Below are 19,451 nucleotides of genomic sequence, written 5' to 3' on the forward strand. Positions count from 1 at the left end.
TAGCATACAGGGAGTGATGTTTGTACTTCCATGTCCTTCTTTAAGCTGCAGGGAGAACCTAATAGTATATATAAAGCATTCTATTTTCAAAGTGCTATTCAAATATTAACTAAATTTTCCTCTCAGCCCCACTGTGAGATGGGTAGATAAATCAGTACTGTTTTACTGATGGCAAGACAGGCTGTTAGAAATAAGACCCTCATTTTCAGTTTCTGAGCACACAGAGATTTCCTTGACTTCAGTCTGAATGGGGAACTTGACACCTCTGAAATTCAACCAGGTCCTAAATTAATTGCCTAAGGTTGGATAAGTAGGCATTAGAATCTGGAATTAAACCAAGATTCTTGATTGTTAAACCAATGGCTAATCCACTGGGCCTCAGTGCCTTCAAGACAATATGCTTAAGTGCTCTGTCTCACTTTCCCAATTCATACAATTTAAATAATATTTTGTGCTTATATAATGCTTTTTAAATAAATGGTCTGTATATCTGAGAGCACTGCAAGGTAGGTAAGTATAATTATGTCCATTTTAAAGAAAGGAAAACTGATGTACATAGAAGATAAGAGCCTTTACCAAAGTCAGTCAAAAAATTCTAGCTATGTGCTTTAGTGCAGTTTAAGGTCACAGCAAGCCAGTGTCAAAAACAGGGTTGGAAACACTCAGGTGTCCTGAGTCCTAGGTCTTAATAATCAGATCATGTTTTTACCAGGCACTTTGTGGGTGCTTGCAGACATGATATGCAGATATGGCAACTCCCGAATCGTAGAATGTCAGGGTTGGAAGGGATCTTAGGAGGTCATCTAGTCCAACTCCCTGCTCAAAGCAGGACCAATCCCCAATTTTTGCCCTGATCCCTAAATGACCCCTTCAAGGATTGAGCTCTCAACCCTGGGTTTAGCAGGGCAATGCTCAAACCACTGTGCTATGCCGCCCTTCCTCCAGCCCAAATCTGACCAGTCTTATTTTATAGCAGTAGGGTAGAAGGAGAGGGAAACTGAATACCAAATTCTCTTATGCTTGTGCCTCTGGGGTCCCATTCTTTCATTGGTAGTGGTGATGCACATAACCTATAGCTGCCCCTGCAGTTGGGAGGCATGGAGTGGTGTGAAAGGAGTGACAAAGGTGAAGATGGCAGGAGAGGAAGGGAGCACATGAGCCACCAAGTCATGGCATTTGATGATTTTCTTGACACTCTACGTTTAAAAGACACACGAGGCATGAAACGCCCAGCTTTTATTTAAAAACGCTTCTAGCCCTCATAATCGTGAAAAAAGCTTGAAGACCTTAGTAACTAGTTCACAATCTGTTTGTCTAAAGCCTCGTGATTTTTAAGCCAGTCTCCTGCTGTTTGGGGTCTAACCAATGCATTCTGAATGGTTGCTAAGGCCGTGCCTCCTGCAAACGTCTAAGGTTATGCCGGACTAATACTGCTCGGGAATCAGCGGCTTTGAAATGTACCGGCCTGGGAGACCCCACCACCCCTTGGAGTTAACAAGGCGTGTGGAGAGAGCATGAGGCTCCGCCCCCTCAGCCCCGCCCCTCGCCGCTGCGGCTGTCGCTGCAGGTAGCCGGCACCAGGCGCAGTCAGCGAAAGAGGCTCGAGCCAGGCCCCGCCCCCGCCGTCACTGAGGTGCGCCCGGATCTCGCTTAGGCGTTCACCTGTGGGCGGATGGATACGTGCGATGGTTTGCACTCCACCTCTAATTTAAACACAGTGGGGGGATCTTTTTGATCTCAGTTAAATCGGAGAGGCTGCGAGCGCGCGGGAAGGCCACCAGGCAGTCTCATGGTGCAGGAGCTTCTGGACTCTATTGTTCCAAACCGGGGACTATTTTCTTATGCTGGGTTGGACGCATTACTCGGCCAGGAAGGCTTGAAGGCGGATGTAGCTGCAAGTAGTTCCGGTTGAGGAAGTCTCTCTGCAGCCGGCTGCCGGTGCCCGCTTGCGGGAGGGTTGGAGCGGAGCCGGTCCTCGCTCTGCGAGCGCGTCGGGAGCCGCCGCCGCCGCCGCCATGTCGACCCGCTCGTGCCGGGAGAAGGCGCAGAAGCAGAACGAGCAGCACCAGGCCATCCTGGCCAAGCTGCTGCGGGAGGAGGACAACAAGTACTGCGCCGACTGCGAGGCCAAGGGTACGGCCGGGCGGACGGGGAGGGGCCGCGGGTGCTGGCAGTGCCCGGGCGGGGCCGCGGGCTCCGGGGCGATGTGGCCCGCGGTCGGTGGAGCGAGGGCGCGGGTGGGCGTGGGCCGGGGTGACTCCCTGCGGGGGAGCGGGGCCGGGGTCCCGGGCAGAAGGCAGCAGAATGGGAGCTCTCCGCTGCGCCGGCGGCCGGCAGAACGGAGCAGCCCCGGGGCAGCTGACTTCTTGGGACGCGGTGTGTGGGGCAGGTCTCGTTATCGGCCACTGCCCCGGGCCCGAAGGCGGAGTCCGGGATGGCGAGCGGGCTGTGCTCTGGGCGGGCCGGGCGGGCCGAAGTGGGGGTGTCGGGTGAGGTCGGTGCTAGGTGGTTACCACCAGTGCTGTGTGCCGCTCCCGGGGCTCCTGGTTTGCGGGAGAGCCGGCCAATCTCTGCCCGTGCTAATGGCTGAGTTGAAGTTCTTCTGGGGTATGGGCCTACGAGTACACTGGGCCCAAATTGCTTCCTGTAAACAAGCTGCAGTGAGGAAAAGAGCTGGGATTTGAACCGTTGCTGCAAAAACCGGTTGGACGGTTGATGCAAATCGGTCATCTTTTCGTTTAATTGTAAACTAATTGTAATCCACAATCAGGAGCAAGCCCCTTGGGGTTTTTTGCAGTCTCTGACCTAAACCTTTCTTGAAGCTTCATTATTGCCCTTGCTTTCTAATGGACAGAAGGGAATCCTGTTTCAGTGGGTTGGTGGTTGGTCAGTGCACGGCATCAAGAAGAAAAGGAGTACTTGTGGCACCTTAGAGACTAACCAATTTATTTGAGCATAAGCTTTCGTGAGCTACAGCTCTTGGTTAGTCTCTAAGGTGCCACAAGTACTCCTTTTCTTTTTGCGAATACAGACTAACATGGCTGTTACTCTAAAAGCATCAAGAAGCTATCTCTTTAACATCCGGTACAGACACTATTACTTGAGGTGTGAATGTTGCAACACTAGAATAAGGTGATATGTGTTTTAAAAAGTAATATCTTAATTGCCTAAGTGCTGAATATTTAAGGTCTAATATGTGTAAGACTCATCTTCATTAACAAAATATTAAGCAATATTGGTTTGAATGATGTGATGAGTGAAATCTAAGGTTTATTAGAGCATGGTCAGGCTTAAAACAGGGAAATTATTTTGTCCAAAAGTGACAGACTGCATACTTTGTTTTCTTTACTCTGAATCTTGTATCATATTTTTAAAAATGTAAAAATATTTATATAGTGGGTAATATAATAAAAGGCATAAAATAATTTTGGTCATTACCTTGTTTCAACAAGTGTGATACTAGTCCTTTGTATTAGCTCAATAATCAACTGCTCCATTGTGACAGCCATAGCTATGATGGTCAGGACAGGGACCTGAACTGGGCACCTCCTAAGACGAAGCGTGAGACTTTACAGTTTGAGTTAGAGGACTAATTTCAATAGCCAGGAGCTCTGTCAGATTTATATCTTTTGTGGATCAGCCATGGGGTGGAGAGAAAGGGAGAAATACTTAGCACACACCAAACTCTGCATTATTTAAGCTTTTCTAGACAAGTATCACATTAAACTGTACAGCATGTAGCACAAAGAAACCCCAATCTTGACAGAAAATAGCTTTTATGAAAACATAGGTCTTTTCCATCACTAGTTCTGTGTCATCTAGGTTTCCTTTCCAATGCACGATTGTTGAATACTTGCTAGTGTTCTGTCGGTAATGTTATCTCTTTTCAGCAAGCTATGACCATTTTCTGGCTATTGTCCTCCCCCCTTCCACCTCCATTTCCAGCTCTTTCTGGCCTCAGGCCTTCGATCAGTCCCTCGTAAAGCCACGTGGGTAGTTTTGTTTCTTACATTTTTTCAGAAGGTATGTGGTATGTTTGTGACATTCTGCACTCCATATTTACCATGGTGATGTAATTATAATGTGTTTTGTAGGAAGTATGCTTTGCAAAGTGTCATTCTAAAAGTCTTGATCAGCTAACCATTAATATCTCATTGGATTGTATGTGCTGTCGTATATGAAGTTTTGCTATGTACGTGTTACTGAAAGATGTTGTAAAGTTGAAGATGTTGGATCATATTAAAGAAGTTCTGTATTAAAATCACAAATGAGTTTGATTCCCCAGAGTTTAAATTCCAGGGTATTACTAATTAAGAGGTCTCTTGGTTTTTGGTACTGTTTCTCTCCCTCTATGTGTGAAACTTGCAAGCTGCTAATTGTGTTAGTACATTCTAAGACAGAGTCTATTCTCAAAGCAATTCACAGAGAGAGAGACTCAAAGCAATACTCTAACAACAGAAACAGCACCCAGAGACTCCCCGCCCTTTTGTTGTATTAACAATTGTGATTAAAATAGAGATCGAGGATGTATGTGGATGGATGCTTGGTGTGGATAATAACTGAATGATCAGGGAGGTGCCAGCCTAAGAATCCAGTGTCCATCGGCTGAAGAAGGCATCAAGTGGAAATAACCAGAGGACCCGCCCTCCCCCCCCCCCCCGGAGGGCAGACTGGAATCCACCCAACAGCCTCAAGAATGGGAGAACCAAAGAACAAGATAACATCTTGGAGCCGTCAGGAATGTGCTATCTGCTGATTGATTCAGCAACAGCATAATGAAGCAATTCCTATAAAAATAGACTCTAAAAAGTGAGAACTTTGGGGTCTGATTCTGCAAACCAACTGCCAGGAGCATCAGATGAGCATCTGACAAGGCCCTGCTCCCTCCTCATGTCCAGGCCACCTGGCCAGTGGCTTGGCATGAGCAACTCTAAGGCTGGTAACTATGATAACAACCTTGCAGAACCTGTGTGCGTGTGTTTGTATGAATGAATGTGTGAATAAATATGAGATTGAATGGCATGTTATAGCTATAACTAACTGCTTACTATGATTCTTTCTGTATTCACAATAAATGTGGTATTTTGCCTTTTTCCCTTTAATAAGATCCTGCTGGTTTTTATTTTATTGGTATAACAAAGACACCCACAACTAGCCTTTCAAGTAAAACAGCGAAGAAGCTAGACAGTGCTAATGGCCTGTCAACAAAGACAATGGACTATAGAAGACCTTATCCTTCCCTGGGGACTCCTAGGCAGCCTATGGATAATGACTGCTATGACTCAACAAGGCATGTGATCAGGTCATATGATACTGAACACCATTTGGGTACCTGTACTTTTCCACAAACTGGGCTGGGAACTGGGCTTGGAAGAAAGGGGTTCCCACCATATGGAAAAACTATATAAGGGGGAAGTGACCTCATGACTAGGACTCACTCCCCTACAAGACAACATCTGGAAACACTGGAGAAACAAAGACTGAACTGGGGCAGGGGGGTCCTAGCGGGTAAGAAGAAAGCCCAGCCTGTGTAAGGAGGCTAAAACCTGCTTCTGCCATGAGTCAGAGTGAGAAATTGCTGATTCAAATCCTATCCAGTTTGTATGAGACTTAGACTGAAATTTTTTTTGTTTGCTATCACTTAATCTCCCTTTCTGTAGTTAATAAACTTGTTTTGTTTTATCTTAACCAGTGTTCTTGAGTGAAGTGTTAGGGAATCTTAGCTCTGTTAACAAAGGCTTGTACATATCTCCCCTGCATTGAAGGAGAAAGGGGACTACTTGCACCGTACAGACCCCTGTGCAGTGGTATAATACTGGGTTTATTCTCCAGTAGCGGTGCAAGGCTGGGGAGCTGGGAAATTGGCCGGTACCTTTATTGTTGGTCCATGAGTGGCTTAGGTAAAGCACTCGGGTGACTTGGTTGGGTGTGTGGTGCCATCTGCTGCTGTTTTGGGTGATAACCGAGGCTGGCTAGGTCTCCTCATCAGAGCAGTGTGAGAGAGACCAACCCAGCTGAATTGTTAGGGGGCACAGAGGTTCCAACAGATCTCAGGCTGCACCTTGAGGGTACAACCCAACTCCATGTTGTGCTTGTTAGTATTCACTGTCTCCTTCACACTTGCGGATTTTAATGCTTAGCACCTAAATGAGTCTTTAATTTACAAAGACAGGTCTGGTCCATGTCTGGTCTCTGTCTTCCAGAGAGTGTCCCTTGGTTAGTTTTCCCCCAAAATAGAAAATTGCTTTTCTTGAAAAGCCCTATTGCTAAATGGGCTTTGTTACATGGCCTTGAGGTTGATTCTTCTTTCTGTGTCTGTCTGTTTTTTCCCAATCTACTAACCAGGCTTTTTAAGAGTACAGGTGAGTCACATCCTATGTGCATTTAACTTAGGCGAATTCAACTATATGTGCTTGGCAAGAAAAGAAAAACAAGATACCTGTAAATAGTGCGGGCGATTTCGCTCAATGAGCGTGTGCCCCAGAGTGAGCGTGAGATGGGAGATGTGAATCTGCTGTTCCCTCAGTTGGTCTCGGTTCCCGCGTGCCTCTCATAGTATGAGCATCTCGCTGCACTGAGTGTGATTCTAATGTTTAAAGATACGTATTTTTCGTACAACGTGGCCCCTAAACGCAAGTCAACTACTTCATCTGGTCTTCAACTGAAGAAACAGCGAACCGTTCCAACACTGGAGGAAAAACTGGCTGTGTTAGACTTATTGAGAGATGGTATGTCTGTTTGCAACGTGGCGCGTAAATATGGCCGCAATGAATCTAGCATCCTTGCTATCAAGATTTGAGAGAGAAATTCGTCAAACTGTTGCTTGAAGTGTTCCAATAACTGCTAAGGTGACGAGCCAGGTGCGTAATAAGAGTTTAGTGAAGAGTGAAAAGGCATTAAACTTATGGCTGGAAGACATGATCCATAAATGTGTGCCTATCAATGGCAACACATTGCGAGAAAAGGCTCTTAGCCTCTATGTGCTGTTCAGACCTCCCTGCTGAAGAGGGACAGCCTTCTGATGAGAAGGAATTCAAAGCCAGCCAAGGTTGGCTTAACAGTTTTAGGAACCATTTCAACCTCCAAAAGGTGCAGACTGCTGGTGAAGCTGCATCTGCCAATGAAGAGGCAGCAAAAGCCTACCCTGAACAATTAAAGAAAATCATAGAAGAAAACGGCTATCTTCTGGAACAAGTTTTTAATGCTGACTAAGATGATGACAAGGAACAGGAAGAGCCAGCAAGTTGGAATTTTCATAAATTTGCTGAAGTGTTCCAAGCTGTGAAACACTTGAATGATTTAATTTCTGACTACGATCCCTCTATGGAACGAAGCCTCAATCATACATAGTATTACAGGCAGTTTGAGACCCTATCAAGAAATGTTTGAGCAGCTCAAGAGACAACGACGATAGTTGCCGATCACCATGCTTTTCAAGGAAAAGCAACCAGCAGCAGATGAGCTTACGCAATCAACTTCTCGAGCTGAACCAGAGCCAACACTTCATCTACAACTCACTCTCCGTCTCCTGGATCGTCATCAAGCCCTGACCGACACCCTGTAATTAAAAATACAGTACTGTAAAATTATATTTTGCATATGTACTCTTTATTATATACTGTACATTACTGTGTACATTATACATTTATACATTGTACAGGGTTGTCCCTGTACAGTATATTGTACTTTATGGGCGATTTAAGGGATTTTCAAGGGTAATTTTGACTATACGAGATTTTCGCATTATGCGCTGACTTTAGAACCTAACCCCCATGTAAGATATGACTCCGCTGTATTCCATTGTTTGGCAGTTACACACATTCAGCCTTAATGGTTTGCAGTCTATCCTTGTGACTGAGTTGGGGAAGTGTGCTGAACATGTCTGCTCCTGTGGGCATGCCGACCTACAGTCTCAGGAATCCTATTCATGAAACATGCTGTAGGGAAACAGATCAATGTTCATTACAAAACATCCCCACATAAGTCACAGAAAGCTAAATGAAACAGCTTTTTAGTTTAGGCCATGCCCAGTTGACTTTTTTACCCTTGCCTTTAAGACTCTTGTGAGAGTCTTTGGGGGATTGTCACAGGGTGGCACAAGTTTCATTCCCCTTGTCGCCGGGTCCTGCAGATGCTCCACCCGCATTTTTATTTAGTGGCTGTACAGTCCCCATTCCCCCAACACTGGTCCCTGCTCTGACCCCTCACTGGGTCCTCTGGCCTTTGAGGCTTGTGTCAGCCAGCAGAGACAGAGCCACCACCCTCCTATCTTCCTGCCTGGCTCGCCCCTTCCTGAGCTCTTCCCTGGGTTTATATGCTTTTCCAGTCATCAACCCAGCTGCTTCCAGTAGGCTCAACAGATCACACTGAGCCTGCCCTCATTAGGGCCTGCAGCTGGGCTTCCTGGTAAGGGTCCTGGCCATACACCTGGCCACCCTAAGGGAAGCAGGGGGAAGCCAGCTCTTTAGCAGGGCACCCAAAGATTTTATACCTCTACCCTGCAGCAGGGATCATAGATTATAAAGCCATAAGGGACCACTGTGATCATGTCTAATGGAGGCCATAGGACTTTGCTGAACTATTTTCTGTTTGATCTATAGCATATTTCTGAGGGGGGGGGTGGGAATCTGATCTCAATTTGAAAATTGCCACTGCAGGAGAATCTACCACATCCCTTGGCAAGGTGTTTGAATGGTTAATTACCTTCATAGTTAAAATTGTATGCCTTATTTCTGGTCTGAATTTGTCTCGCTTCAGCTTCCAGACTTCATTCTTGTTGCATCTTTTCCTACTAGACTGAAGAGCCAATTGCCAAATATTTATTCCCTATATGTGGGTACTTCTAGACTGTGATTGAGTCACCCCTTTACCGTCTATTTGTTCAGCCAGATAGTTTGAGCTCTTTGGGTCTATGACATTGTACTCTTTATGTTTACGGAAATATGCTTAAGTGTAAATATAACATAACGGAAATATGCTTTATGCTAGATATGCCAAGTAACACATCTTTGCAAAGGTTATGATCTACTGAATATATTCATCCTATTTGTATGCATGTATCATTTTTATATCTGAAGTTATGAGCATTGGCTCTATGCTTGTATTTGAAGTGCTTTGTGTAGGAAACACGGAGGTTTGGCCAACATATTGCAAAGGGACTATTCAAGTAATGGGGAGTATGTAACAATAGACTTTGGGAGATGCCAATCCACATCTGAGCTTTCCTGGGAGTATTCAAACTAACATGTAAACAATGGCGGCAGCCTGCAAAAAGCTAAATGATTCATGGACGCGTGACTTGCCCAGGTGGCTACAGACTCTATCTTGTTGCTGTGATTTTGCATAGAAGAACAAAGGGGTTTCTGCCCACAAGAGGGAATATAAAAGGCACTGGAAGCCTCTCCATTTTTATCTCCAGCTGGCTCAAGAGATGGCCTCTCCATCCCCAAAGAGATGCCCGTAAGAAACTGGAACAAAGGACTGTAACTACGGGGGTGAGAGTGATTGCTGGACCCAGGCCATAAACTACAGTGTTGTTTTGAAAAGGATAGTACCTGAGAACATCTAGGGTGAGAAGTTAATATTTTTAATGAGATCCTTAGTGTATTGTCTTAGTCTTGCGTATTTTGATTTATTTTACTTAGGGCTTGGCTACACTTGTGAGTTACAGTGCATTAAAGCAGCCCCGGGCACCCTAGTTCAGTCCCCGTCCGCATTGGCAAGGCACATAGAGCACTCTGACTCCACAGCTAGAGCGCTCCTGGTACTCCACCTCGGCGAGAAGATTTAACGCTTGTCGCGCAGTGGCTGAAACGCCCGAGCGTCAGTGTGAACGGGGTGTTGCATTATTGCGCTCTGATCAGCCTCCGGAAACGTCCCATAATCCCCTTAAGTCAAGTGGCGACTCTTCTCATTGTTTTGAACTCTCCTAGGAATCAGAGTAGCAGCCGTGTTAGTCTGTATCCGCAGCAGAACCACTAACCCAGGAACCTATCCTTGCAACAAAGCCCATTGCCAATTGTGCCCACATCTATTCAGGGGACACCATCATAAGGCCTAATCACATCAGCCACACTATCAGAGGCTCGTTCACCTGCACATCTACCAATGTGATATATGCCATCATGTGCCAGCAATGCCCCTCTGCCATGTACATTGGGCAAACTGGCCAGTCTCTACATAAAAGAATAAATGGACACAAATCAGATGTCAAGAATTATAATGTTCATAAACCAGTCGGAGAACACTTCAGTCTCTCTGGTCACTCGATTACAGACCTAAAAGTGACAATTCTTTAACAAAAAGACTTCAAAAAACAGACTCTGAGAGACTGCTGAATTGGAATTAATTTGCAAACTGGATACAATTAACTTAGGCTTGAATAGAGACTGGGAGTGGGTGGGTCATTACACAAAGTAAAACTATTTCCCCTTGTTTATCCCCCCCCCCCCGCTGTTCCTCAGATGTTCTTGTCAACTGCTGGAAATGGCCCACCTTGATTATCACTACAAAAGGTCCTCCCCTCCCCGCTCTCCTGCTGGTAATAGCTCACCTTACCTGATCACTCTTGTTACAGTGTGTATGGTAACACCCATTGTTTCGTGTTCTCTGGGTATATAAATCTCCCCACTGTATTTTCCACTGAATGCATCTGATGAAGTGAGCTGTAGCTCACAAAAGCTTATGCTCAAATAAATTTGTTAGTCTCTAAGGTACCACAAGTCCTCCTTTTCTTTCTCCTAGGAATGCGGATGTGCCCTTTGAACACTCTGTTTCTGACTGCCGGCTCCGAGACAAAGCAAGCCGTTGCTGTAGAATGCTGTGTGTGAAGGGGAGAGAGAGGCCGGGGGGAGGGAGGGTCTGCTGCTGTCTGAACTTACAAGACAGTATGCTGGCATGTTTTCAGCCCCCCAAAAACCCACTCTCTTCCCCCCACATACACACACCACACTCCCTGTCACACTCCACCCCCCCATTCAAAAAGCATGTTGTAGTCAATTGCATGCTGGGATAGCTACCCATAATGCACTGCTCCTAATGCCGCTGCAAATGTGGCCACGCCAGTGCGCTTGAAGCTGTCAGTGTGGACAGATTGTAGTGCTTTCCCTCCTGTGCTCTACAAAGGCTGGTTTACAAAGCGCTCTACATCTGCAGGTGTAGCCATACCCATAGTAACTTGCCTTGTTCTGTCTGTTACTTGGAACCACTTAAATCCTACTTTTTATACTTAATTAATAAATGAAAGTGATTTTATTAACACCGAGTCAGTAACTACTACCTGGGGGAGCAAACAGTTGTGCATATCTCTGTGTGACAGAGGGCGGACAATTTGAGTTTTTACGCTGTGTAACATGGGTGGTCAAACTTTTTTTTTTTTTTTGGCTTGAGGGCCACATTGGGGTAGTGAAACTGTAAGGAAGGCTGTGCCTCCCCAAACAGTCTGGCCGTCTGTCCCCTCCCACTTCCTGCCCCCCTCAGAACCACTGACCCCCCCCACCCCTAATAGCTCCCCTGGAAACCCATCCTCATCCAACTGCCCTGACCCCTATCCACACCCGTGCCCCCTGACAGGCCCCCCAGGACTCATATGCCTATCCAACTCCCCTGTCCCCTGACTGCCCCTGGGACTCCCCTTAACCAACCTCCCCGCCCCCTTACCATGCTGTTCACAGCAGTAGGACTTGAAGCCGCACCACCCAGCCAGAGCCAGCCACGCAGCGAGCTCAGGCTGCAGGGGAGGGAGGACAGCGGGTGAGGGGCCGGGGTCTAGCCTCCCCAGCCTGGATCTCAAGGGTCGGGTGGGATGGTCCAGCAGGCCGGATATACCTCTGGGCTGTAGTTTGCTCACCTCTGCTGTATAAGCTTTATACAGAGTAAAATGGATTTATTTGGAGTTTGGATCCCACTAGCGTCAAGGTGCTGGAGACGAGCACTTGCTAAGCTGTTTTCAGTTAAGTCTGCAGCTTTGGGGATGTGGTTCAGATGCTGGGTCTCTGTTGCCACAGGCTTGTGTATCTGGCCCTACAAGGTAGGGTTCTGGAGTCCCAAACTGGCAGAGAAAACTGACTCAGAGGTAGTCTCAGCACATCAGGTGACAGTCCCAAGTGGGTCTCTGTGGGTCTGTCTCCAAAAGATTGGAAAACATGCCTTATAATCCTTTTTGAGACTCTTCTCTGAACCCTTCTAGTTTATGAACGTCCTTGAATTGTGGGCATCAGAACTGGATACAGTATTCAAATATTGAATGCATCAGAGCCAGATAGAGGTAATATCTTTCTAGTCCAGTGGTTCTCAAACTTTTGTACTAGTGACCCCTTTCACATAACAAGCCTCTGAGTGCGACCTTCCCCCCCCCATACATTAAAAACACTTTTTAAAATATATTTAATACCATTATAAATGCTGGAGGCAAAGCAGGGTTTGAGGTGGAGGCTGACAGCTTGCAACCCCCCATGTAATCACCTTGCAATCCCCTGAGGGGTCCCAACTCCCAGTTTGAGAACCTCTGTTCTAGTCCTACTTAAGATTCCGCTGCTTATGCAGCCAAGGATTGCATTGGCCCTTTTGGCCACTACACTGAGAGCTCATGTTCAGTGGCTTATCCTCTGTGATCTCCTACTCTTTTCTGTCTCTGTCTTTGTCACTGCGTCCCAGAATAGAGACCCTCATCCTGTAAGTATGGCCTACGTTGTTTGTTCTTAGATGTTGATCTTATGTTGAGCCATGTTGAAATACATGTTATTTGCTTAGCTTACCAAGTGATCCAGATTACTCTGTGTCTGGTCCTCTTCATTATGTACCACTTCCCCCCAATCTTTGCATCCTCTGCAAACTTTATCAGTGATTTTGTTTCTTCCAGATCATTGATAAAAATATTTAGTGTAGACCCATGAGCTGTTTGTATGGGACCCCACGAGAGAAACACCGACTTGATTTCCCATTTACAGTTGCATCTTGAGACCTATCAGCCAATTTTAAGTCCATTTAATGTATGTCCTATTGACTTCCTTGTTCTAGTGTCATAGTCAGTGTCGGGTGGTTTCAAGTCTAATTGTCAAATGAAAAGAACAAATACTAAATTAATATGGGCAACTTGGGCGATATGGTTAGAGAGCTTAGTTTGCCTGTGATGTAGAGGAAGCTCTAGGCAATGTTCATTTTAGGATCTACTTAGGCCCGGATCCTGCCATCAGATCTGTGCAGTGGGCCCTTATGCCAGCATGGAGCCCCACTGAAGTGATTGGGGGGGCTTCATCTGGGTGCCAGTCTCCCCGCACAGATTAGAAAGCAGGACCAGCTCCTTAGCTTGTTGGAAGGAAATTTAAGGGTTTTATAAGAGTGAAGCAACTTAACTGCTTGTTCAATAAGTACATCATGGAGTATTGTCAATCACATATTGAGTTCTCTCAAATACCTAATCTAAAAGTATGTTTAGAAATTGTCATGCTTAGTTTGTGCAATCAAAAGTGAAAATACAGGCAGTCCTCGGATTTACGACGATATTGGTTCCTGAAAATTGCGACGTTAGTCAAACGTGCAGCCCACTTCAATGTGGGATTGAGCGTCGTAAAGTTGAAACCAATTGTAAGTCGAATCAGGATGTCAATTCAGACGCATCGTAAGTGCTGTTTGTCAAATGTCGTAAAGTCAAGAACTGCCTGTATCAAGTATTTGAGCCAATTGAAACAGGATTAAAGATTATGATGGGAGTTGTTTCACAGTAAATATGTGGCATCTTCAGACATTCATTTTGGCTGAGACTGTTACATGCTCCTTGCTAGTTATTTTCTTATGATTAGCCAGCTTAGTAGAACTGGCCAAAAACCAGCATAGCTACCGTGTTTTTAAAACACGGTAAAATGTCTTTATACAAACAAACTAACCAGGATGGATTTGATCACTAGGAAGATTCGATTTGATCATGGATTTCTACATAAAAGTGCATTCTTGTTGTTTGGTATAACCTTAATACATATTCTTCACAACTCAGATGTAGGTTTCATTTTTAGAAGGTGTACACTATACATTTTTAAAGTGATTTATTTTGAAAACTTAAATTAGTTTTACAGCTATATCAGAAAATTAATGATTGGTAAATGAAATAAGCAAAGGTAATTGAAGCAGGTATTTATGAAGTCCTTGGGAGGTGAACTATCTCCAATTCAACAGGTTAATCATTAATATTTGGAGGATATTCTTGCCACGCTGTGTTAGGAAGAGAACATCACCAGACACATTTAAATTGTTTTATTTAACTAAAACATTACGTATTCTGGATTTTTTTTTCAACAGCAAACATATTTTAACAAAACAAGCATATGAATTTAGTTAAACATTCAAGTTTTTTAAAATCAGAGTTTTTGTTATAATTGTTAACTAAAATAGTTAACATATATTTTTTAAAAAAAGACAGTCAGCCAGGGCAAAATCAGAAACTTAAAATATTGCCTTCTGCAGCTAACTCAGTCATCTTCACCTTCATTTTCCTGGGTACACGTCTGGCTCTGTTGATCTGTTTCCTTATTTCCTCGTGCGAGCCAGACGTGTACCCAGAAGCCTCCTGCTGCAAGACAAGCTTAAGAAAGAAACCAACAGAACTCCACTGGCCATCATATACAGTCCTTAGCTAAAACCTCTCCAACGCATCATCAGTGCGTTGGGAGGCAGGCCAGTCCTCGCCCACAGACAACCCGCCAGCCTGAAGCATATTCTCACCAGCAATGACACACCGCACCATAGTAACTCTAACTCAGGAACCAATCCATGCAACAAACCTCGATGCCAACTCTACCCATTTATCTACACCAGCGACACCATCACAGAACCTAACCAGATCAGCCACACCATCACCTTTTCATTCACCTGCACGTCCGCCAATGTAACATACGCCATCATGTGCCAGCAATGCCCCTCTGCTATGTACATCGGCCAAACTGGACAGTCCCTACGTAAAAGGATAAATGGACACACATCCGATATTAGGAATGGCAATATACAAAAACCTGTAGGAGAACACTTCAATATCCCTGGACACACAATAGCAGATTTAAAGGTAGCCATCTTGCAGCAAAAAAACTTCAGGACCAGAATTCAAAGAGAAACTGCTGAGCTTCAGTTCATTTGCAAATTTGACACCATCAGCTCAGGATTAAACAAAGACACTGAATGGCTAGCCAACTACAAAAGCAGTTTCTCCTCCCTTGGTGTTCACACCTCAACTCCTAGAAGAGGACCTCCTCCTCCCTGTTTGAACTAACCTCGTTATCCCTAGCCTGATTCTTGCTTGCATATTTATACCTGTCTCTGGAAATTCCTACAACATACATACGACGAAGTGAGTATTCACCCACGAAAGCTTATGCTCCAACACGTCTGTTAGTCTATAAGGTGCCACAGGACTCTGCTGCTTTTATGCAATTTTAGTTTGTACTGACTGTTAGTGCTTTTTATGTAGCCTGTTGTAAAACTAAGTAAATATCTAGATGAGTTGATGTACCCTCTGGAAGACCTCTGCATACCCCCAGGGGTACGTATACCCCTGATTGAGAATCACTGTTCTAAAGTACACTTGTAATCTTCATGCAACAACTTTACTGGACCACCAGGTGGTGCCAACTATCAAATCAACAAATGAAGGTTGCCAATAAGAGGCCCATCTCATGCTTTGCTTTTGTATGGTATTAATCAGAATCTGGGAAGAGGAAGCAAGAGAAAATAGAAGGAAATTTTGGTTTAAGGCTTCAAAGGGTAGGAAGGTGATAGCCATGTTAAGCGTAGGAGTGAAAGGAGGAATTGTAGAATGATAGTAATTCTTGAATTCAATGGGCCAAACCTATAATAATAATGGAGGATTATTTTAAAGCATTTTTTCCTATTTTTATTAATTACCACAGTTGTGGGATATTATGGGGGGAGACAATTTAATGCGTACATATTAACATGGATGCTTTATAATAGTTAAAACATGAGTTGTTAATATCCATGTCAAAATATGCAAAGTAAATATCCCTAAATAAAAGTCTAAGTTCTCAAGCACCATTTTTCTTTCTTTACCTCTCTCGAAGTTTTGGGTGTACAGTACACACAGTGAAATTGATGTTTACTGACTTTTACTGATGATAAAAAAATAGTCTAATTATAATTGCTATAGACTAACTTCTCTGTTCCAATGTGCCCAGTGTTTATAACAACTAGCAGGCTTGCAACATTTTTTATGAATATTTAAAACCACCTGTAAGATACAGAAATATACAGCATTCCATGTCTCTATAATACAATAAAATCTATTTAAACCTAAAATCTTATTGACAAGCAGATTCTTCATTAGAATAAAAATAAATGCACATTTCAACAACAAGCCCGCTTGCTTGCCTCTGTTTTGCAGGGAGCTGGTAAGCTGTTCGTTAAGTGCAGGCACAACAGAACAGCAGCTCTGAGCAGCCAGAAATGAAAATGAAATTTTATATAATGCTCATAGACTTGTAGGTCAGAAGGGACCATTATGATCATCTAGTAGTCTGACCTCCTGCACATTGCAGGCCACAGAACCTTATACACCCACTCCAATAATAGACCCCTAAACTCTGAAGTCCTCAAATCATGATTTAAAGACTTCAAGTTACAGAGAATCCACCATTTCAACTAATGTAAACCTGCAAGTGACCTGTGCCCCATGCTGCAGAGGAAGGCGAGTGGCTCAGCCACAAGAATGTAACTTGGGGGACCTCTGGGAAAGGAATTTTTGATAAGTCCTGAGATGAGGAAAATATTGAGTGTATGACGTCAGGGGAATAGCACTGTCCTGCTCTCTGTTTCTGTATCTGCTTGCATTTGCTATGCACAAATTTGCTTTTGTGGCATCTCCTGGTGTGTAAATGAGGACTACTTTGATTTTGGTGGGATTTTTTTCTTATCCTTTTCCCATTTTGTTCCTTCCAGTACTTCGTTGTTTCCTCTTTCCCTTTATAGATAGACCCCACTCTGTTCCAGTGTTCCTTGCCAGTATTTACTGTTCCTTCTCAGTTTTCTGACTTTGTGCTCTGGGAAGTGCACTTTGTTTTGTGTTCACACCTTGATCCCTTCTAACAGTATCTAACCATATCTGTTGCTTTGCTTAGTTATTTGTTTTGGATAGAGGTGGAAGTGGAAGGTTGATCAGAAGGAAGTATTAAGACAGTGGACTAGTATTTGGCCTGTGTAATGCTTTCATTCACACAAATCGGGGGCCAGTGCACTGCTTCACACCTGCAGTATAGACCATGTTAGTGGTAAGCTTTGGGTTCAAATATAATCTATATGCAATGATTCAATATTTTTTTACCCTATGAATATTTTTTTAAAAATCATCAAGGCAAAGGGTAAGCAAATAGACTTTGTGCTTGGGCTGGTAAATGGTTGACAATCTTTCAAGGCTGGTTGTTTGGATAATGGTTTCCTCTTTGATTGATCTGATGTTGGAATGATGCCTGCAGAGTCAGATTAGGTCTAAACTAAAAACTTGTTGTCAGTATAGTAATGTCAGTTAGGGGCATATTTTTTGGCAATATTTCTGTGTTGGCAAAAGCTGTTATGTAGATGCAGGTATGCCAGCATAAAAGTGCTTTTGCCAGTATAGTTTATTTTGCTATAAGGTATACTGGCAAAAGTATTCCTTTTTGCCTATATAACTGGTCAGGTGTTGGAAAGACTGACTTAATAAAAATACATTAAATCTTAATCTATCAAAACAAGATTCTAGACAATAGCAGAGCCAATGCAAGCACTTCCTTCTCAGTTAACATGACCTGTATCGCCTAGGTCAGGGGTAGGGAACCTGCGGCACATGTGCCAAAGGTGGCACGTGAGCTAATTTTCAGTGGCACTCACACTGCCCGGGTCCTGGCCACCGGTCCGGGGGTGTCTGCATTTTAATTTAATTTTAAATGAAGCTTTTTAAACGTTTAAAAAAGCTTATTTACTTTACATACAACAATAGTTTAGCTATATATTAAAGACTTACAGAAAGAGATATTCTAAAAATGTTAATGTATTACTGGCACACTAAACCTTAAATTAGAGTGAATAAATGAAGACTCAGCACACCACTTCTGAAAGGTTGCCGACCCCTGACGTAGATAATTGTCAGTAAGAGGTAAAAAACAGATGACTGTCAAGGAATTATGATGTGATTGGAATAACAGAGACTTGGTGGGATAACTCACATGACTGGAGTACTGTCATGGATGGATATAAACTGTTCAGGAAGGACAGGATGGGCAGAAAAGGTAGGGGAGTTGCATTGTATGTGAGAGAGCAGTATGACTGTTCAGAGCTCCGGTATGAAACTGCAGAAAAACCTGAGAGTCTCTGGATTAAGTTTAGAAGTGTGAGCAACAAGGGTGATGTCGTGGTGGGAGTCTGCTACAGACCACCAGACCAGGGGGATGAGGTGGACGAGGCTTTCTTCCAGCAACTCACAGAAGTTACGAGATTGCAGGCCCTGGTTCTCATGGGAGACTTCAATCATCCTGATATCTGCTGGGAGAGCAATACAGCAGTGCACAGACAATCCAGGAAGTTTTTGGAAAGTGTAGGACAATTTCCTGGTTCAAGTGCTGGAGGAACCAACTAGGGGAAGAGCTTTTCTTGACCTGCTGCTCACAAACTGGGAAGAATTAGGAGGGTAAGCTAAAGTGGATGGGAATCTGGGAGGCAGTGACCATGAGATGGTCGAGTTCAGGATCCTGAAGAAGAAAGGAGAGCAGCAGAATACAGACCCTGGACTTCAGAAAAGCAGACTTTAACTCCCTCAGGGAACAGATGGGCAGGATCCCCTGGGAGAATAACATGAGGGGGAAAGGAGTCCAGGAGAGCTGGCTGTATTTTAAAGAAACTTATTGAGGTTACAGGGACAAACCATCCCAACGTGTAGAAAGAATAGTAAATATGGCAGGTGACCAGCTTGGATTAACAGTGAAATCCTTGCTGATCTTCAACACAAAAGAGAAGCTTACAAGAAGTGGAAGATTGCACAAATGACCAGGGAAGAGTATAAAAATATTGCTCGGGCATGCAGGAGTGAAATCAGGAAGGCCAAATAACACCTAGAGTTGCAGCTAGCAAGAGATGTTAAGAGTAACAAGAAGGGTTTCTTCAGGTATGTTAGCAACAAGAAGAAAGTCAAGGAAAGCGTGGGCTCCTTGCTGAATGAGGGAGGCAACCTAGTGACAGAGGATGTGGAAAAAGCTAATGTACTAGAGGATTGGGCCAAAAGAAATCTGATGAGGTTCAACAAGGACAAGTGCAGAGTCCTGCACTTAGGACAGAAGAATCCCATGCACCGCTACAGACTAGGGACCGAATGGCTCAGGAGCAGTTCTGCAGAAAAGAACCTAGGGGTTACAGTGGATGAGAAGCTGGATATGAGTCAACGGGGTGCCCTTGTTGCCAAGAAGGCCAATGGCATTTTGGGA

At 44.2% G+C, this 19,451-nt stretch overlaps 1 protein-coding gene across 3 annotated transcripts in view; it reads left to right on the forward strand.

Annotated features, from left to right (window-relative positions):
• The first annotated feature begins 1,660 nt into the window (after positions 1 to 1,660).
• SMAP1 (small ArfGAP 1) overlaps positions 1,661 to 19,451 on the forward strand; it is a 221,387-nt gene continuing 203,596 nt past the window's right edge. The window contains exon 1 of one of the 3 annotated variants that reach the window (XM_073336382.1): positions 1,661 to 2,133. In XM_073336382.1, the coding sequence (XP_073192483.1) occupies positions 2,016 to 2,133 (118 nt within the window). In that variant the 5' untranslated portion in view covers positions 1,661 to 2,015. The remainder of the gene's footprint in view (positions 2,134 to 19,451) is intronic. The other 2 variants (XM_073336380.1, XM_073336383.1) reach the window with 2 other exon arrangements.

This window comes from Lepidochelys kempii, chromosome 3, assembly GCF_965140265.1.
Source record: "Lepidochelys kempii isolate rLepKem1 chromosome 3, rLepKem1.hap2, whole genome shotgun sequence".
NCBI lineage: Eukaryota > Metazoa > Chordata > Testudines > Cheloniidae > Lepidochelys > Lepidochelys kempii.